Consider the following 22,399-nt stretch of genomic DNA (forward strand, 5'->3'; position numbering starts at 1 on the left):
TGTAAACACCAGCAATAGCCGCAAACCCATAGCAGAAGTAGTTTTGTTCCGGCAGTGAAGTAGTTTCCGATTCCCGTGATAAAGGCTAATTAGATAATGAACAGTAGGTTTCACTGCATCAAACCATCCACTTACTTGTGGGCAAAGCCGTTTGAATTGGTTGTGAGGTTGAGCTGCATCACACTCTGAAACTCTGTTTCGTTGCAACAGTATTTGAAGGCTGTATTGTTATGGTGACAGCAAAATATGTAGGTCTTGTTGTCTGAGAGTCGAGGACAGTGGAAACCAAAGTGATATCGCCCCTTGTGATCGGAGTAAGGCTCACACACTCTGAAGTGTGCAGAGAGAGCTGTAGAGAGAAAAAACAGAGGATAAAGGAAATAAAGCAGTGATTTCAAACATTATTAGTGATTAAATTTAGGTAGGATGAGTGACCTCTAATGTGGTACATTGTCAAAAGATATCAACAACCAAATACTACATGTCAAGTTAACCATTATACCGGTAGCACCCTATGACAGTGGCACCTGATAGTAACTGAGCTCTTGTTTGTGCTTGATTATGCACCTGTTAGTAATGAATACACCTGAAATAGCCAAACTTGATAATTAGAAACGGGAGTCCAGATCCTTTTAGCCATGTAGTGTAGATGCTCAGTAGAGATTATTGGGGTGGACCAGAGAGTGGGGAGAGTGTGGAGAAAGGGAGAGATAGATATTTACAGGGGAGATTTTCATATATTCAATAATTAGAGCTTTGGTGGCTGAACACAGCCAAATTCATCAAATATGTCCTTTCTGACTTTCTGAAGTCAGTGATATGAACACATTTCAACTGTTCCAGAACCATACACACTGGACAAGTGAGGGATTTTAATATCATAACTGACACAACAAACATGTTCGTCTCACACCAAAGCAGACAGCTCTAACTAATTTACCATTCAACAATCCTGCCATCAGTAATTGCTCAGATAATGAAGTTTCACAGTCTCTGAAACATTCTAATGACAAGGCAATAAAGAAGTATCTTGGCTATTCCTCACTACTTTACTTTCCTACGAAAAATCCCGAACAGTTTCTCTTTGCTCATCATCAATGCCCATAGACTCACTCAAAAAGTGCAGCTGCTCATCTCTAAAGCTTCATTTTCAGCTTTACTAAAGAAGAAAGCACCGTGCCATCATTTGCATATAGATGAGAGCTGTCTGAGAATGCAGGATTGGTAAGTGGAATGGACAGGAACACTAGAGTCCTCTATCAGTTCCTCTCTGTGATTTGATGAACCTTGCTGTCCATTTCTATGGTGTATTAATATTTGCGATGGAGTTATCATTGCTGTGAACTGAGTGTCAGTACTGTTGCATTGTGCTTTGCTGTGATGCTCTGTACAAGCTTTCCCTTGTGAAAATGCCTTTAAGTTGAAGTATGTAACTTTTTTTATGTAAAAGTATATTCTAATATCCCAATTTATGTTCATTGACAACTATAAGTAAGCCATTCATTTACCTCCCCCAAAGTATAAACGCTGAGCCTTCCAGGCACTATCAAAACATTGATGTTTATATTTTGAGCGGCCTGCTCAGCTCCACCCATCACTTTCTAGCTCAACCTATAGTGTGAGTTTGGGGCGTGGCTACTTGAACTAGCTGTTCAGCCAGGAGAATATGAACATCCATGGCAGAAGTGTTACAGAGGTGTAGGATATTTGGTATGTGATATTTAGGAGGGAACTTAACGTGCCCTCATTCTCACACCATTATATGCAAGATATTTGCTATGTTAAATTTAGAAGGGAATTTAGGGTCTTGAAATATGTGAGCTATGAACTAAATTAAACTGTCCTTATTGTACCTTATTGTACCTTATTAGGTAATGAAATGTATAATGGAATTGGTCGCGTTCGACAACCATTATAAATTAGATATTAGGTGACAAATAACTAGATTCTCCACCATTAAAATTGTAATACAACGTTTCGTTGAATCTGCTCACAATTTCTACTGTAAGGAATTAGCTTTAATAAGTGAATAATGATTAATTCACTTATTGGAGTGATATTATTCTCAAGGCTTATTGAAAATAATAATGTATTTAGGTACAGCTTTGAAGCGAAATCTTTTAGAAACAGGGATGAGCTTATTTATCAAAATATACCACAGTCAATCATCTTTGAATACAGACAAACTTTATTAATATTCTAAACATAAATCTAATCTAACACATATATACATGAGACAGGTTGGTGAACAGAGTGACAGAATGTGAAATAAATTATCAGTACAGTGAAAATGAACTTTACAGAGTCTGTTGATAATACCTTAAGAACCATTTATCCTTCTTTGAGTCTACATCGATTTGCTATCGGATTACCCAAATTATTTAATTAATATACCAGCACATTGAGCACAATATTGGAGATGTACTTGCGCGTCTTTGTGGTGTTTCCTTGTTGCTTGGTTCTTGGTGCTTGGTTGAAAGTTCATTCCGTCGATGTTTTGACCTCTGTATGATTGAAGTTATTGTCCGTATGAATGATGAGGTTAGCTTTGAAGCGAGGCCTTCTCATGGGTGTGTGAACCGTAGTCAGCAGAGTGACCAGACTAATCTCGTTCAGGCAGAAGAGAGGAAGAGAGAAGAGCCGAAGAAGAGCAAGAAAAGACAAGAGCACGTGTTCTTCCTGTTTGGAAATATTTTAACTGAAATTGACCGCATCCCCAAAGGTGTCCTGCGCCAGTCGGAAGTGAGTTTTCAGAGTCACATGGTTGACTGGGCTGTCCTTTCTGGAGATTTTATGGTCCTTTGTTCCAGAGTCTTACAAATCTCCCACTCAAAAATAGTGCATATTTAATCATGGACTTTTATATCTTGAGAATGGTACAAGAGACATGATATTCGTTGTCATCAGCTTTCTCTATGTAACCAAACAAATGCATGCATACCAAATATTACATTCTTTCATGAATATCATATGTGTATGTAACAAAACACGAAAATCCCTGGTTACAAAATCATATTGGTTTTACACATCATTGCATTTGATCAAGTTAAGCCTTATAGTTACCATTCTTAGTAGAATGAGATGAATCATACAAATTAAAGATTATATTTATCAATTATAGGTGATTGCACATCGCTACACACCTTTTAAAGAGGTCCATCAGTCTATAATCATTAATTTGTCAGATACAAACTTTACCACAGTTTAAAGTGATTTTCAGCATTATCTAGCAGCCTGGTTTAACTCTGTGTGCGGGTTCCTGCTGGGGGCCTGTAATTTATGAAGTTGAAACAGTCCAAACTGAAAGGCTGGGGTTTTCATCATGTTGCTGGAATTCTTCTGCATATATAATCTTACAGATGAAAATAAAGTTAGCTTCGCCGTGATTCGAAGACATGCTAAAAGACACAGTCCCACAGAGCCATGTCGCCACTCATGATACCACGCAAAGTCCAGCAAAGAAGGGGTTCTGACCTGGAAAAGACTTTCAAGAACTGGAAAAGAAACAAGACCTTTTCACATTAATTGCTGTGAATTGAAGTTGAATAAAAAACACAAAAGTATTATGACACAGGAAACATTTTAATGTTTTCCATATTTAACCCCTTGCTAATGACCAAAATGCTCAATTATTGGAGTGTTCAGGCATACAGAGAGGCTGGTAATGATCGGAATAAATCAGTGCTGACAGCAGCATGGGCCAAAGAGCCCTCCAGCACCACCTCTAACCCCATAAAGAGCCCAGTATTGCATGGAAAGTTATTTGGCAGCACTCAGGCAATGTATCCATCAACCAAATAGGCAATAAGTCAGGCAATAAGGCAGGTCTCTCATATTTGTAGGAAAAACAAAAAAAAACAAAAGGAAAAAGCTGGAGTGTGAAATGAAAACCACCTGTTGGAGATTCCCCCCTCCCCTCCTCCTCTCTAAGTTTTTATCATGGCAGCATTGCTTTTGGTACAGTGTTTTATCAACACCCTCTAAGGTTTCAGTGCTAACACCTCAGTTCATGCAGACCAGAAGTGAGAATGAAATGTATGTGAGTTCACGCACTATATCCAGGTAGACAGACACCATTCTGACTGGTCTGAAACCCTGATATTAACCCTAAAATGAAGTATACCAGTTTCACTCTCACACAGTGTCCTAAACAGGCACTACACGATAAAGTAACAAGCAATAGAAATGATAAAAGGGTTTTTGTTCTAGCCAGCTACAACAAACGACAGGACATTTTGTCAATTGCTTGGTATCTTTTTCTGCAGTATCATGCAGAGTAGCCCCGCTTCACTTGTCCAAAATCCCACACCACATTTTCACATTTTGTTATGTTGCAGCCTTATGTTAAAATGCTTTAAATTATTTATTTTTCTCATCAACCTACACTCCATACCCCATATTGACAAAGTAAAAACCAGATTTTTGATAACTTCAAATTTATTAATAAGAAAAAACTGAAATATCACATTAACATAAGTATTAAGACCCTTAACCCGTAACTGGCAGCGATTACAGCCTCAAGTCTTCCATTTTTAGGTCTCTCCAGAGATGTTTGATTGGGTTCAAGTCCGGGCTCTGGCAAGGCCATTCAAGGACATTTACAGAGTTGTGCCTAAGCCACTCTTGCATTGTCTTGGCTGTGTGTTTAGGGTCATTGGCCTGTTGAAAGGTGAACCTTCAGCCCAGTCTGAGGTCCTGAGTGCTCTGGACCAGGTTTTCATTAAGGAAGGCTTTCCATTTAAGAATTATGGAGGCCACTGTGCTCTTGGGAACCTTCGATGCAGCCAAATTTGTTGTAGCCTTCCCCAGATCTGTGCCTCGACGCAGTTCTATCTCTGAGCTCTGTGGGTAGTTCCTTTGACCTCATGGCTTGGGTTATGTTCTGATATGCATTTTCATATGGGAGACCTTATATAGATAGGTGTGTGCCTTTCCAAATCATGTCCAATCAATTGAATTTCCCAACAGTGGACTTTAATCAAAGTGTAGAAACATTTCAAAGATGATCCAGAGAAATGGGATGCACCTTAGCTAACTTTCAAGTAACATAGCATAGGGCATGAATACTTTCTGAATGCACGGTATCTTCTGATTGGCTGTGTGATGTGATACAATCATTGCATATTCATATTCAGTGTGGAGTCCTGTGGACAGGCAAATTTCTTGTCACTGGAAACGCATTATGCTTGTTAGGACACAGTGTCAGACCCAAAGTTTCACTCACAGAGCCAATAAATTTGTAGACAACACATTGAGTTGATTTAGACAGTAATCCCACGTCCTCTTCACTGAATACTGTGCTTGGCAAGTCCTCTTCACCAGACAGCTGCTTCTATACTTTAGAAGCCACATGCTGAGATAAAGACATGCAAAAAGTGCTAAAAAGTTAACAATGACGTCTCATGTTTCATGTAAAATGGACACAAGACTTTAACTCAGAGCAAACATAAGATGAAGAATGAATCCAGAGTGTTTTTGTCCAATGTGAGCTTAGTAACGAGAGCCTACCGAATGTTGTTAGGAGACTAAAGTTACCATAAATGGATCGGTTTACGCATATTAACCTCAGAGAAGAGCAGATTTTGGATGGGGTCTAATGCCTCATGAAGCCAAACACGAGGCATGGAAGAGTCCATGTGTGGACTCTTAAAGGCAAAAGTTCACCTTCTTGTGGAGTTTGGCAGATGATGCGAGTCAGCATGTGTTTTCTGGCAGAACTCCTGGAGAGAGTAGATCTACCTGGTTGTGTTTTATAATGATGGTGGACAATAGCTTTCACTCATTATAACTAGCTACATGACTGCAAAAAACATTCCATGAATGAAATATTAAATATTCACAGATGTTTTAAAAAGGGCCTTGTCCTGAATTTACCTTCTGGTAATTGTCTATGTTACAATTTACATGTCTACATTAATTGGAGAATGGCAGGAAAATGTTTTATGAATGATATTGTGCACCATTTCTCTATGACGTTTAGCCATTAAGCTTGTAAAAATAAAAATAAAAATAATTCCTTACTTATTCACTTTAAGGACAGGTTTCTGTTCATTTGAGATATTCATCTCTTCCATTTAAGTGGCTGAGGCGTTTCATAAACAAAAAGTCTCAAACGTCCAAGTTGAAATATTGTGATAATATGTGAGCAGGACCAAAATACCTTATTTAGTTAAATGCCCCAAAATGTTTCTTCAAATGTCCTTTTTGTTCCTTTCCTTTCTCATTCTCACCCTGTTTCAATAGCATAGTCTACTGAGCTCATTCCAAAGCACACATCTTTAATCACCCTGGCTTTTAATGTAATGGCAAAATCAGGCTTGAGGGTATAGCTGTGTGTCTTCAGGGGTATGGCTGTGCTTCTTTTGTGAAATGTGGTTGTAGGTGTTGATTGCATTTGAGGACCATTTTCCGAAAGATTTGAAGAAAGGTTAGAGAGTCCTTATTGAGCAAATTAAGTTTTAGTTCCTTTGCAAAAAAGGAGCTTGTGTGGATTTGTTTTGGTATACTTAAGAGGAGATAAAAGTAGAATTAATTTGTTTCTATTTCTGATAGACATTGATAAGTAGAATCAATTTGAATGTTGCTGCCAGGCAGTCGGGAAGAGAGCACTTAGTAGAGCCATGCTAGTAAGTGAACTTGAAAGAATGAGACAAGTATTTACATTTACATTTAGTCATTTAGCAGATGCTTTTATCAAATATGACTTACAAAGGAGGAACATAGCAAGCAATTTGTCATACAAAGTTCAACCACATCTACAGTGTTGTACTGCCAAGCTCTCAAGGTGGCTGGAGTAGTATAGGGTGCTAGCACAGAAGAAAGAAACAGAAGTAATTATGATGTAAATTCTTGTTAATCTGCTCTCGAATACTTAGTTACCAGTAGACAACCTTCCAATTTCAAAGAAATAGTTTACCTATATATGAAAATTTAGTCATCATATAGTCATCCCCATGTTCAAACCTATATTATTTTCTTTCTTTCTTCTGACTGAAATTAAGTTGTTTTCACGGATGCTCACCCCCTGCATTAACTCTCAAATCTCATTTTTTAAAATAATGAAACCATTCCTATTATGAACACTATGGTTGCATTGCTAAGGTGTTTGCCAAGACACCAAGTAGTTGTCATTCTATCAACTTTCTCTGAAGTGAGATGCTTGAAATTATATGTGAGTAGAATGCAAAGGAAATTAAGTCAAGTTGTTGAATTATAGGTTCAACAAAAAATCTGAAAAAACTTTCAGACTTCTTCAAGTAAAGATGAGGTAAAATATTTGTATGTAATGCTTGCAAGAGTAAACCATTGGTGAACTTAGCCAACAGCCAAGGATATGATCTAATCTTCATCTGGACTCTAATAACAAATAAAGACAGTGCTATTTAACCACAATATACACGTTCTGCATTGCTATTCATAATATATACAAAAACATTGTACAGCAATTAATTTGTTTCAGGGTGGGCTAACACATTATTCTATGACTATGATGTCCTAAATATAAGACTTTTACAGTTGATTTTTGTTTCATGATAATTAGCAGACCGCTAATGGCTATTGCTGTTGGAACTGGTCCACAAATGTTAGTTGAAGACATTGCATGTAATTTATTTAGCATTATGTAGATGGCCCATGAATTGTTTTCGATTACATGATAGACTTGGTTTTTCTCCCCTCACATGTTTGATGCTTGTCTAACAAATCATAGCCCTTTTTGCTCAGCAGAAAGACCAACAAGGCCAGTGCTCTATCTGCAGTTACTCATCTGCAGTGCTCGCTCCAAACCCAGTCACGAGTAACTGTGAGAAGGTCAAAGTTGAATCAGAGTATTTGCCAAGTCACTCCAGTCTACCTCAGGTCCAAGTCATGACTTGTCAGTTTACGTGTCTGACTAAGATTGTGTGTTTTTGTGTGTGTGTGTGTGCGTGTGTGCGTATTTCCTTCCAGCTAATGGAAAACTATTTGCAATACTTCTGTTCCAGTCATCTTCTTAAATTTCCCAAAACAGAATCGATGTGGTGCTATTCCAGTGCCACGTGTAAACTGTTTAAAACTACAAACTAAATATGTGAAATAAATATGTGCCATTGGCCAGTCAGCATTTTCATGACATAATTTTCCTGCTGTTCCAGAGCAATTGTTCACATGGGTCAGGTGACTGGCTCAAAAAAATATTGGGCCAAATGAGGGCATGCCAGTGCATGCCAGGGCCAGCTGTGTTCCCACTGTCACTTCCGGGTCTTCCTTGGGGCTAACGGACAAGCGCCTTTGGCCGCCGATTACCCTTGGGCCAAAACAAGTCAAATGGGTACTGAGGTGGGGTCAATGTCAAAGGTGGAGTTTTGCTGTGTCAGGTCTCGCTTTCCACCAAGCAAAGACCAAAATAAGCAAACAAATGGCATCTTTAGTCTCCACCATGTTGATATCAAGGGCTAGCTAGTCTCCAGAGTCTGATACCACTTGAGCTTCCCTCTTGCTTGTGAAATGGGCAGGGTGTGTGACGTTGGCACCAGGTTATTAAGGGCAGGTTTTAGTTCAATGCTGCAGGGCTATTGGTCCAATGGTGGAAATGAAAATCGATTTGGTCTTGAGGTCTGTGGTAATTGGCCCTGGCTGAATAATACATAGCACTGGCTCACACTGGCCATATAGTGGAAATGTGGCTATTGTGTCAAGAACTGAGTGTTAGTCAAGGTTATTATCATTAACGAAAATGATTACTAAGACTAAAACTAGTATTAAACTTTTCGTATTATATAAAAACTAAAATAAACTGTAACTATAAATGTGCACTTCAAAACAAACGGAAACTAAATAGAATAAGGGAAAAAATACTTTCTGTTTTTCTTTTCATTCATTGATGGATGATCGGATTAAAATTATCTTTCAAACCTGATTTCCTGGGGTTTTCCTCAAAAAGAACCATTGAGTGGCCAGAGAGTGAAACATCCTGTATTGAAGGCTTTGTGTCCCGTATTAAATCATAAATGGTCAGATGGTGAAACGAGGACCCTCGTTCTGTGATGAAATGCTCAAAATGCTCAAGTGCCCCGTATTCGCGTGACATTCAATACTTTATCTTATTATGTTTGCTGTGCTTTGCATGTCCTGTAACATTTAAATTACATATGGGTGTTTCATTCAGAAGTGATGATCTCTACGCTCTGTTTACTTTCCACTGTGAGATGCTGAAAGTGTAATACAACAGGCTGAATTCACTTTTTAAGTCATTTTTATTGAAAATTCTGTTTCTGTAACGATCCTACTGCTTGGCCATCATTGTTGTATTAAATTCAAAGTGCCCTGTGAAAGCATTAATTATGCCGTTCAGAGCGCAGTATGTTTTCTCGTCGCAAAACCTGACGTATAACCGTCGCACACAGCAATTGACCAAAAAAACATCTGACTGTACAGACTGAGACGCGTAAGAAAAATCTGATTTTTATTGTTTTTTAATGATCGGATTTAATGTGTTTTTGTCCTGTTCAGACTACAAAAATCTAAATGGATTTCAGTGACAGCATCCGCCCTTAAACATTACACTAAGCGGTAGACCAGTCTCAACAGACTGGGACATCTGACCAATCAGAGCAGAGTAGGCTTTCTGAAAGTAGTAGTTTTGAATGAATGCTTTAGAATAGGTCATTGATGAGTTGTTTATGACACTGGGAAAAAAAGGTAATGCTGCAATTTAAATTATGAGCAAATTAAAGTGTTTTTTGACCTTGGACACATGTAGATCTTTAAAACAAAAGTAGGCACGTTTAAAAAACATAATAGGTGCTCTTTAAGATGCGTTTCGTGTGATCTGATCACATGTGGTCAGCCCTATATACAGGTCTAAACGGTGTCTAAAACGTTTTGTGATCAGATCACAAAAAACACAAACAAATGTGGTCAAAAACACATCTGACCACATCACATCTGATGTGTAAACACTAATCCATCCTGTATGTGTCCCAGCAGCAGTGAAGTGCCACCCCTCACCTATCAGTCAACTGCTGTGCTAAAACAAGGTTTTAAGCTTTGCTGTTAACAAGTGGCTTCAAAAAGGAATAAATGTCCGATTTGAAAATTTAAAAAGTGGATACATACAGAATCAAGAGAGCTTTACTGATCTTCTTTAGTGTGTCTGATATCAACACAGATGAGAAACACAAACTCCTGAAGCTCCTTTAATCCAGGTATTACACTAAATTAACAGATAATTCTGCTTGTCATGTTGTGTTGGTGCTTACATTAAATTTCAACCGCATCTGGGAGAAACAGAAAGCCTTTTTTTTCACGCCTTCTTTGTCTTTTCTGACTTTGTTTCACTTTATTATCATACAGTAGTACACTGACATAGTGATTGATGCATGTTGTCATGAAACAGAGACCCTCCCCTCCAAATCCGAACACAAGTGGTCATAGGAGATGCATTTAAGCGACCAGGTGTAACAGTAATGTGTTTCACCCTACCACATGTGATTGGATCAGCCAAGACAATCTTAATACTAAGTGCGTAAACAGGGTCTAATTGATTAGTTGTTCACTGTTGCGGGCTGTTTGCCACAAGACCTGTGTGTTTCCAGTCCATGCTGCTGATACAGTAAATGCTGAGGAGATGTCTGTGTAGTTACGGCTGAATGTATCGACAATGGAACATTTATAGCACATTTTATTCATGTCAGCAAGTGCTGCAGTATGCTATGTAGTTTTTAAATTTGAAAAATAAAATTAGTTTATCTCTCATGGCATTTTAAGCACGAATAGCTTCTGACAAATTATTATCACATGCAGGGGAACACTTTACAATAAGGTTGTAGCCTAGTAGTTAATATTAGTAAATGCATCATGAACAAACAAAAAACAATATTTTTGGTAACATTATACAATAAGGTTTTTAGTTTTTTTTTAATTGGTTAATGCATTAGGTATCATAAACTAATAATAAAACTATTATTTTTACTGCATTTACTGTATTTATCTTAGTTAATGTTAATTTATAAAAATACAATTGTTCATTGTTTGTACATAGTTCATACTGCATCTACTAATGTTAAAGAATACAACTTTTAATTTTAAAATTGTATTGTTACATGTTAAAATTAACATTTGCCAAATGCCAATGCTGTAAATGTATTGTTTATTGTTAGTTCATGTTTATTGATGTAGTCAAATAATGTTAACAAATGGAGCCTTATTATAAAGTGTTACTATTTTTATTATAGCATTTATTAATCTTGGTTAAAGATCATTTATAAATCTACCATTTTTAATGTTAGTTCATAATGCATTCATGTTTACATGTACCATATATTAACATGCATTTTAATGTTAAAACAATGTACTAGTATATTTTGGAATTAACATTAACCAAGATTAATATGTGCTGTAAATAAAAACTAATGTAGTTAACTAATGTTAACAAATGTATCTTTATTGTAAAGTGTTACAGATATTGTGTGGTGTTATAATGTATTAAAACTAAAACTATACTAAGACTAATCAAAATCTAAAAAGAGACATTTAAAAAATTTTAACTAAATAAAATGTATGTGCATTAACTAAAATTGAAAACCAAAATGAAATAAAAATAAAAAACTAGTGTAATTTTAAAAACCAAATTAAAACTAGTATTAGTGAGTAAAGACAGAATGGAGGGACTGTAATAATTCTGAAACTGGATCACACTCATAATGAGTTGATTTGGAATGTTGTACCGCTGGTCTATTAGGTGGGTATGTATGATATTACCTGCAGTAGAAAGCAAGATTAAGATGACGGCCAGGGTGTTGAAGTTGCAGTGGCCATGCATGGTCATCTCTCAGTCCTCATGAAGACTCAGTAGGAGGAGAGAGATTAAGGGCCTTTTTCAGTCAACACACACTCATTGCTTACTGCCAAGTGCTCATAACATTTGTTCTGCAAGCTCTGAAAGAAAGCACACACATAATTTTATAGGTGTTTAAACTGTAAATATACAATTTAGGATAGGATACAATAGAATAGAATAAGCTTTTATTGCCACTGAGCAAGATGGAAATTGTTGTAGGTACAGTGTGTGAAAGTGCACATCATTAAATATATGTAAGATTTTTTCTTTTTACAATCCAATCATTGTTGTCAATGCTTCTTCGGCTGAACTTTAGACACAAAGCTTCAACAGAACAGCCCATTGATGCCTCTTTTTCGTTCTTGTCAAATTTAATACAGCATCTTTCAAGATTAAGGTCCACTGGATGGATTTTTCACAACTAGGACTATAACTCATTACAAATCAGTAATAACATTCAGATCCTGTCTATGGACCCTTTTCACATGTTCGCGTTCACGAAGCGGAAGTCATCATAGTTGGATAAACTTGAAGGGTGGTGAATGGGGGAGCCACAGCAAATGTAATTTTTGCTTACCCATTTGCTCCAACAGCACAAGAAAATAATCAAGTACTATGCTTTCGCAACTTTGCAAAAGAAGATATAAATATACAGCGCTGGATAAAAGCAGTAAGAGGAGAGAAATAGGCCAGATTGTCCAAAAAGGGGCATGAACTCCAAATTGCCATTAAAGATATAGGGAGACCCTATCCTAAACCTTTCTCTTAACTTAACTGTGAGTTGACGTGACGCCCCTTTCTAGAGATGCCGATACCCAAACATGGAGTACCCCCCCCCTCCCCCTCCCCTTTTGGAGATCCCACCCCCATTTGGAGGTCTCCGGCCTGCAGCTATACCTATTTGAAATTTTCTGTCACTCCCTCAGCAGCGTAGCAACTATGGTAACACATTTTTTTGAAACTTATTCCAGGGTAATATAAAACAAAGTACTATGTTATAAATTTACACTAAATATTTAAAAAATTGTAAATAAAAAATAAATAAAATTGCTACATTTACGATGTTAAAGAATGCAGAAATGCATAATAATAGGTCTGTGAAAAGGGTCCATTTCTGTTGCACTTAACACTGATGTACTTGAGGTAGAGTTTCCCCTTTTCTCAAAATGAAGGCCTGTAATTGTTTTCTTCCAAGAATTCTCTGGTCAAACAGCAACCTTTCATCATGACTGTCCAAGGGGAATTATGAGATTGAAGATAAACATGAGAGACGAGACTATTGATGTGAGGAATCTAGGTACAACAGATAAGAGAAAATGTCACGCAATGTGCACTCATGAAATATAGATGCTACATGTTGCTCAGGATTATATGTGATAATTCCTTATTGATGATTCCAACCATGCCTCTCTCTACATGTGATCTCTGATGAAAATAAATTTTTATAACAAAAAAGCAATATGTATAAACCTATCCAGTCCCAAAACAACACATCAAATCAAATCTCTCTGTCTTAAGGCCTTTCAGAGCCTCTTAGATCCTCTGTCGATAACCTGGCACAACTGCTGGAATACATTCAAATGGAAACATAGATGGAACAATATACAGTTTTTCTTTAATTATGTGGTTGGAGCCATGGACTGGCATTTAGTGCATGTGCCATGGTCCTCATGCAAGCAGCTTGATTTAAAATATGTCATGCATCATTTCCAGATAAAATTGTTTTTGAAATAAAATGCTACAATAATTAGCAAAGTTTAATGCTTTTTTTTTTTCACTATATTGCATGCTTAATCAGCAATAGGCAAACAGTATTTTATCAAATAAATATCCAAATGTTTGGCAGTCCAGTCAAGTAATGAGTAACAAAAGATGACTCATTACTTAGAATTAGTGATATAATTTCTGGTTCATTTGACATTGTCGTTGCTTTTGTTTTGTTTTTGGGATATATATATACACTTTTTGGCAAATGTTGTTGATCATTCCGGCATAACACAAAAATATTTTAAGTACTATGCGATTCCATACATAGCTAGAGAGTTTTAACAGAGGAAGAGGGAGAAAGGAGCAGGCAAAAGAAGGTCATGGAACAGATGCATGTTACCTACATATGCTGAATAACTAAGACAGAGATCTTCAGGTTGGGAGAGGCGAAGTATCTCCCTGAAGGGCAATGGCCTATTGTTTAAATGGAACTGATTTGCATTTGTCATGTTTTGGGTTAATGGGCTTACTGAGAACATGTGCTTGTATGTGTAACCTGTGACAGAAGCAATGGCTCTTTTTTTGTGAGAAACTACTGCTGACTGGGAAATTACTCTGTGAAAATCTCTCTCTACTGTAGGTATACACCGATCAGCCACAACATTAAAACCACCCGCCTAATATTGCGTAGGTCCCCATCGTCCCGCCAAAACAGCGCCAGCCCGCATTTCAGAATAGCATTCTGAGATGCTATTCTTCTCACCACAACTGTACAGATTTACTGTAGACTTTGTCAGCTCGAACTGATTAGATAATCACATGGATGATTATTGGTGCCAGATGGGCTGGTTTGAGTGTTTCTGTAGTTGCTGATCTCTTGGGACTTTCAAACACAACAGTCTCTATATTTGACTCCAAATTGTGCCAAAAACAAAAAACATCCAGTGAGCTGCATTTCTGTGGACAGAAATGCCTTGTTGATGATAGAGGTCATTATAGAATGACCAGACTTGTTTGAACTGACAAAGTCTACGGTAACTTAGATAACTGCTCTGTACAATTGTGGTGAGAAGAAAAGGATCTCACTATACTATTCTGAGATGCGGGTTGGCGATGGTTTGTAGTAACAACGGGGACCTACACAATATTAGGCAGGTGGTTTTAATGTTGTGGCTGATCGGTGTGTATTTATATCATCTATCTTTCTTATCTTTCTCAGTGTTTACCCAGCAGTCAGAATGTCTATGTTTGGTTTACAGCTACACTAACAGCCTGGTCACTCTGAGCTGGCCGCCTGTCATAACACATCACCTTGCCAATCCACCTCCCTCACCCTTGCAAACCGCTGAATGGCTTCTTGGCAGTCACACCCTTGCCAGCAGAGAGGAAACACACCACACACAGTTACACATATACAGAGACTAACATACAGTGTATGCATATATACTGTACACATACACAAAACACACCAGACAAGTGACAAGTAGTAAATATTCCATATAAGCCTATGCCACAGATGAACACTGATTAAAATATTAGCTGCTTGCAAACATACCCAAATTATTTTACAGGTGGAAATAAACTTGTGTGAAATGTCCCTTTTTCAGGACACTGTATTTTAAAGATAATTTTGTAAAAATCCAAATAACTTGATAACAGATCTTTATTGTAAAATTGTTTAAACAATGTTCCCCATCTGTCGCTCACTTCGACGTCGAATGAAGCGACACTAGGGGACTTCTTTGAAGGCCTTGGTTACCCCTGAACTTGAGAAAATGCCAATGAGAAATTGGCAGACAGCATTTGCATGTCCCTCCTCCGGACACACGGGTGTAAATGGAGGGAATCATGCGTTAATCCATTCAGATTTCTTCTTCGGAGCTGAACGGTTGTGAGATCAGTGAGCTGAATTCACTTACTGTTCCACTCACATCTGTAGAGCGTATGATGTTGGATCTATGGTGCATATCATTGGCTTTCTCCTTCTCTGCAAGCCAGTGCAGCTTTGCCCCTGGGCGCTTCGACAGTGCTTCTAAAAGAGAGTATTTTCTGTAAAGAGTTTATTTTCTCTAAAAGAGCAATACACAGCTGGACTGGAACCCTCCATCCTACCACAGCCTTCACGGCTAGACGATTGGTTCCTCAGGTCTGGGCGCTACTCACAGCCAGTTCCTTTCTTCCCGGAGGCTTAGGCAACTGCCTGCCCACCGTGGTCCTTTCAGGCCTTCTGAGACCCCCCCTTAGAGCCACTAGAAGCCCTCTCCTTGAAGACGGCCCTCCTGATCGTGCTCGCTTCCATCAAGAGGGTTGGGGAACTGCAAGCGTTCTCTGTCAGCGACACCTGCCTGGAGTTTGGTCTGGCAGACACCCATGTCGTCCTAAGACTGTGACCGGGCTACGTGCCCAAGGTTCCTACAACCCCCTTCAGGGACCAAGTAGTGAACCTGCAAGCACTTCCCCGGGAGGAGGCAGAATTAGCCTTTTCGTTGCCGTGTCCGGTACGTGCTTTGCATACCTATGTGGACCGCACGCAGAGCTTTAGATGTTCTGAGCAGCTCTTTGTCTGCTTTGGTGGACAGCGGAAAGGGAACACTGTCTCCAAACAGAGGCTTTCCCACTGGGTCGTTGATGCCATCACATTGGCCTATCACTCCCAGGCTGTGCCCGTCCCCTTGTGGGTTCGATCACACTCGACAAAAAGTGTGGCATCCTCGTGGGCACTGGCCAATGGCACCTCCCTAGCAGACCTATGCAGAGCAGTAGGCTGTGCAACACCCAATACCTTTACGAGATTTTACAATCTCAGGGTTGAGTCATAGAACTCGGGAATGCGGAACGTCTGACCGGGTGTTCCGCTTGCACATAGTGCCTTTGCCATCCACTGGATCACGTGCGCTCTTTCCCCCAGGAGAGTCCACTAGATGGATGTTCTTCCTCCCTCTGGTCCGCAAATTCAGCATAGGAATTCCCCAACCAGACCCACTACGGGTACTAAAATGACTCTGTACTGGAATAGGTGCTCCACAGGATGGACCCTTGTTTGGAATTTATCCCGCTGTGTGTATTTTCCACGGTACAGTTCCCCTACAGGCGGACCTGCGTCTCCCTTGGGCAGTCTCCACTGTCCCCCAGATACTGTGTTTGTAACAACTCCTCCCTCGCAGAAGTTAGGATCTACCACCGCACCATTCCCACATGTGGCCTGAAAACCCATGTGACGTATTTCACCACTCTTTACCTCCCCCCAGCATGGGCAGCAGGTGGTCTTTGTCAGGTCTTTTCCCCCTGAAAGAATTGGAGCTTGAAAAAACGCCTTCCCCGATGTGTGTGTGATAGTGTTAAGATGGCCTGCTCCCATGCTTGGCACTTCACTTTGTTCCCCCCTTCGGGGTGCCGGGAACCTAAAAAGTTTATGACGATTTTTATGGGGTGTTGGCGAAGGGTACATGCAGTCTGACGCAGCCTGTCACTTTGGCATGCAACTGTCTGCCCACACCTGCGTCAGCAGCTCACTTACACGGTACAGAGCATGGCGTGATTAAATAGGGATCCCTTAGTGTCGTTTCATTTGACATAATGTCGAAGTGAGCGACAGATGTGGAACGTCTACAACGTGTTGTAACCTCCGTTCCCTGATGGAGGGAATGAGATGTTGTACCCCCCTGGCCACTGCTATGGCCGAACCTTATTCTCGGCTCCTCAGTGCAAAACCTGAATGGAATGACGCATGATTCCCTCCTTTTATAATCGTATGTCCGGGGGAGGGACATGCAAATTCTCTCTGCCAATTTCTCATTGGCCTTTTCTCAAGTTCAGAGGTAACCGAGGCCTTCAAAGAAGTCCCCTACTGTCGCTTCATTCGACACAATGTCTTGTTCCCTCCATCAGGGAAAGGAGGTTACAATAGTAACCTAGACATTTTCCGTGCTTGTTCAATGAACCATAAACAATTAATTAACATGCATTTGTGAAATGGACACTATCAGCTTACAGATGGTATGAAATTAAGGTCACAGTTATAAAAACTTATAAAAACTTTCTACTGACTCTGAAAAACACCAAAAGAAAGATGACCAGGGTCCCTGCTCATCTGCGTGAACGTGCCTCTTAGGCATGCTTCATGGAGGCATGAGGACTGCAGAATGTCTGTACTGTGAGAGCGTTTAAGACAGTGCTACAGGGAGACAGGAAGGACAGCTGATCGTCCTTGCAGTGGCAGACCACGTTTGACAACACCTGCACAGGATTGGTACATCCCAATATCACACCTGCAGGACAGGTTCAGGATGGCAACAACAACTCCCCGAGTTACACCAGGATTGCACATTCCCTCCATCAGTGCTTAGACTGTCCGCAATAGGCAGAGAGAGGCTGGACTGAGGGCTTGTAGGCCTGTTGTAAGGCAGGTCCTTACAAGACATCACCAGCAACAACATTTCCTATGGGCACAAACCCACCATCGATGGACCATACAGGACTGGCAAAATGTGCTCTTCACTGATGAGTCTTGGTTTTGTCTCACCAGGGGTCGTCTGGGACCTGTTGGATCGGAGGGTGAGGGCTAGGGCCATTCCTCCCAGAAATGTGCGGGAACTTGCAAGTGCCTTGGTGGAAGAGTGGGCTAACATCTCACAGCAAGAACTGGCAAATCTGGTGCAGTCCATGAAGAGGAGATGCACAGCAGTACTTAATACAGCTGGTGGCCACACCAGATACTGACAGTTACTTTTGTAAAAGACAGTACATTTTGTGTGCAAACTTTTTCCACTAAGTTTAAAAAAATTTTTACATTTAGGATACAATTAAATAATAATAACTCTTATAGGCAGTCATAAGTTACAATTGTATTCTAAATTCTACTGACAGTCAGGTGCCTCATGCAATAGGTCGGGGGTGTCCCCCTGCAAAAGGTATAGCTGTACATGCAATACAAATAATCAGTATAACCAGAGATCCTAAACCCTATTGATTATGTCCTTACTAACATTTTTAACTGAATCATACTATGCTGTTACACATGTAATCATGCTGCAAAATACTGTAGAAAAAATAAAAGACCCTTGAGCATCATCATTCAAATCTTATTCCTGTACCACTCTCTCTAAAGTCCAAATTAGATAATGACTGTTTGCTTATTGCCCATAAGTTATATTTTATATCTTTCTATCTTAATCATATAAAGAAAACAGCTCTGTTAAAAATCTACCAAGATCTGAGGTTAGTCTGAACATGTGCTGCGTGTCTCAGATGGAAACCAACATTGCACTTTTATATGCTAAAACCAGAAAACAAAAAGCATACGGCAAACAACACTGTCCCTGTGGAAACTCAGAGACATTCAGAAATTGGTGACCAATAAACATAAAGCAAGCTTTATGCACAATTATGCAGCTCCAATCAAACATTTAACACATACAAAACCATAGGAATATCAGATGGTTTTACTGTTTTGCTGAATGACTACCTTGTTCATAAAATTTCCATGCTATTTACAAATACTCAAAAACTCATGGCACTAGTATGGTTCATGTCCAAAAAAAAAAATGCAGCTGTGGCTCAGGTGGTAGAGCGGGTTGTCCACTAATCACAAGTTAGGTGGTTTGATTCCCGACCCACATGTCTCCACATGCCGAAGTGTCCTTGGGCAAGACACTGAACCCCAAGTTGCTCCCAATGGCAGGCTAGCACCTTGCATGGCAGCTCTGCCATCATTGGTGTGTAAATGGGTGAATGAGACGCAGTGTAAAGCGCTTTGAATACCGCTAAGGTTAAAAAGGCGCTATATAAGTGCAGTCCGTTTACTTTGCAAGCACTTAACTTTCCACATCCACAACTCTATACACACACTACTACACACACAAACTGCAACACTCCTGGACTACAGGTGTAAGAAGCATCATCGTTTTAAAAGGAGAGCATCTTTATAAGCATAGTGAAAAATGAAAATTCTGTATTAGACCTTATTCACTTGTGAACCATATTTGATTTTTGACGTGAATGAATATGATGCTGTGAGAGATAGATTTACAGTCTCTTAAATGGGATGCGTTGAATAAAGCTCCCACATCCAAGTTGGTTATTTCGTTTGATTCATCATCACGTACAAATACCCAGATGTCTAATGCGTAAGTAAGTGCATGAGGCATTAACGACGTATTAATATAATACCCTTACCCAAACCCCTTATCTAAACCTAACCGATCAATGAGTAGAGTGTGTAAACATGATAGGAAGCTGTGTGACAGAAGCAAGTAATTGTCATGTATTGGTAAAGAGGTCCAGTGACATCATTGGCTGTAGTGAAAGTCATACATATCATACGAATTAGCCAAATGTTGAAATGTCTATCCCTCACAGCCTCGTTGTCATTCCCATCAAAAATGAAAGATGGCGCTGCTGTAAACAAGGTCCATGTCCTCACTATCATGTTGTTACAAACCCACATGACTCTCTCTTTTCCGTGGAACACAAAACGTTTGGTTACGTATGTAACCTCCGTTCCCCGAGGAAGGGAACGACACGTTGTGTCGGAGAAGCGACACTAGGGGTCTCTCTTGAGCGCCGATATTCACCTCTGATCTTATTGAAAAGGGCCAATGGGAGTTGGCAGTCAGTATTTGCATACCCCGCCCCCGGACATACGGGTATTTAAGCGGGGCAAATACGGGAGTTCATTCAGGATTTTTCTGAGGAGCCGGAAATGGTCCGGCCACAACAGTGGCTCGCTTCAGCGACATGGCGGAGGAAAGACACAACGTGTCGTTCCCTCCCTCGGGGAACGGAGGTTACATACATAACCAAACGTTCCCCTTCTGTCGCTCTCTCCACGTTGTGTCGGAGAAGCGACACTAGGGGACCCATTCCAATCTTGCCATGCGCTGAACCTTGTACGTGGACCGCCGATACAGAGGCGGGCAGGTATTTCATCTAGTGCCACGCATCGTCTGTACCTGGCTGCACGCACCCTTCCCCAATGCCCCATAAGAACATCGGAGTCCTTCTAGTTACCCTGGGAGGGGAACAAGGCGATGTTTGCCAACATGGGAACGGGCCAGCCTGGCTGGGCCTCTTTTCTCTCTATGTTTCTCGCATAGAGCAATCACGGCCGGGGCCCTTACACGCATATAGGGAAGGGGGTCTTACCCAGACCCTGCGGAGACCACACCTGCCCTTTTTCTTGGGGAGGAAAAGTGGTAGACACGTCACACGGCCATCTTAGGGCTCGTGTGGAAAGTATGGTGCGGTGGTAGATCCAGCCTCGAAAGGGGGGAGTTGCTACAGCACGGCGACCGAGGCAGCTGTAACTGCCTAAGGGAGACACGGGGGTCCGCTCGTAAGGGGACAGAACCGTGGAATTACACACAGGGGAGTCCGAACAGGAGGCCTTCTTATTTTACCTGTGGAGCCCCTATACCAGTATGGGGTGGCCATCAGGGTACCCGCAGTGGCTTGGGTCGGCGAGTTCCTCCGCTGAACCGTGGACCCGGAGGGCTGGGGAGGAATCGACCGACTCGGAGTGGGACGCCCTGGGAAGAAGGCGCACTACTTTACCTTGACGTCAGGAAAAGGGCGCTGTGCGCAAGCGATCCACCTGGCCGGTCGGTCTACGTGTTACCAAGTTCTACGGGCTCGGACCTGAGAAAACACGAGACGCAACCGACTCAATGCGGAGGTTGTAAAACCTCGCGAAGGTGTTGGGTGTTGCCCAACCTGCGGCTCTACAGATGTCTGCTAGGGAGGTGCCCTTGGCCAGTGCCCACGAGGACGCAACACCCCTTGTTGAGTGAGCTCGGACCCGTAAGGGTAGGGGCACGGCCTGGGTGTGATAAGCCAGTGTGATGGCATCGACAACCCAGTGGGCGAGCCTCTGTTTGGAGACGGCATTCCATTTCTGCCGTCCCCCAAAGCAGACAAAGAACTGCTCAGAGCGTCTGGTGCTCTGTGTGCGGGCCAGGTAAATGCGCAGGGCGCGCACTGGACACAGCAATGAAAGGTCTGGGTCTGCCTCCTCCCGGGGCAGCGCTTACAGGTTCACTACCTGATCTCGGAATGGTATGGTAGGAACCTTGGGCACATAGCCCGGTCGCGGTCTTAGGATCACAGACGTATCTGCCGGACCGAACTCCAGGCAAGTGTCGCTGACAGAGAACGCTTGCAGGTCCCCGACCCTCTTAATGGAGGCGAGCGCGATCAGCAGGGTCGTCTTAAGAGAGAGGGCCCTGAGTCCAACTGATTCGAGTGGCTCGAAGGGAGGTCTCTGGAGTCCTGCCAAGACTACCGAGAGATCCCAGGAGGGAACTAGGCCTGGCTGGGAGGGATTCAACCTCCGGGCGCCTCTCAGGAACCTGAGGATCAGGTCATGTTTACCCAAAGACTTGCCGTCTACAGGATCGTGGTGGGCGGCGATAGCGGCAACATACACCTTGAGGGTGGACTGGGACAGCCTCCTGTCCAGCCTCTCCTGTAGGAACAGAAGCACTGACCTAATCGCGCATCTCTGCGGGTCTTCGGCTCGGGAAGAACACCAATCTGCGAACAAGCGCCACTTTAGGGCGTAAAGGTGCCTGGTAGAGGGAGCTCTGGCTTGGTTGATGGTATTCACAACGGTCGCCGGTAAGCCGGCTAGCTCTTCCGCGTCCCATCCAGGGACCAGACGTAGAGGTTCCAGAGGTCTGGGCGCGGGTGCCAGAGCGTGCCCCGTCCCTGAGAGAGGAGGTCCTTTCTCAGGGGAATTCGCCAGGGAGGAGCTGTCGCGAGGAGCCTGAGTTCCGAGAACCAAGTCCGAGTGGGCCAGTAGGGGGCCACCAACGTGACTTGCTCCTCGTCCTCCCTGACCTTGCACAGCACCGGTGCAAGAAGGCTCACTGGGGGAAA

At 41.4% G+C, this 22,399-nt stretch overlaps 1 protein-coding gene across 2 annotated transcripts in view; it reads right to left on the bottom strand.

Moving 5' to 3' along the window:
• Nucleotides 1–22,399, bottom strand: part of LOC127637205 (protein shisa-like-1a) — a 57,825-nt gene that overhangs the window by 23,967 nt on the left and 11,459 nt on the right. For both annotated transcript variants that reach the window (XM_052118158.1, XM_052118157.1), the window contains exons 2-3: nt 11,740–11,916; nt 136–349 (exon numbers count right to left, since the gene is read on the bottom strand). In XM_052118158.1, the coding sequence (XP_051974118.1) occupies nt 136–349; nt 11,740–11,806 (281 nt within the window). In that variant the 5' untranslated portion in view covers nt 11,807–11,916. The remainder of the gene's footprint in view (nt 1–135; nt 350–11,739; nt 11,917–22,399) is intronic.

Source organism: Xyrauchen texanus, chromosome 45, assembly GCF_025860055.1.
Source record: "Xyrauchen texanus isolate HMW12.3.18 chromosome 45, RBS_HiC_50CHRs, whole genome shotgun sequence".
NCBI classification, from domain to species: Eukaryota; Metazoa; Chordata; class Actinopteri; order Cypriniformes; family Catostomidae; genus Xyrauchen; species Xyrauchen texanus.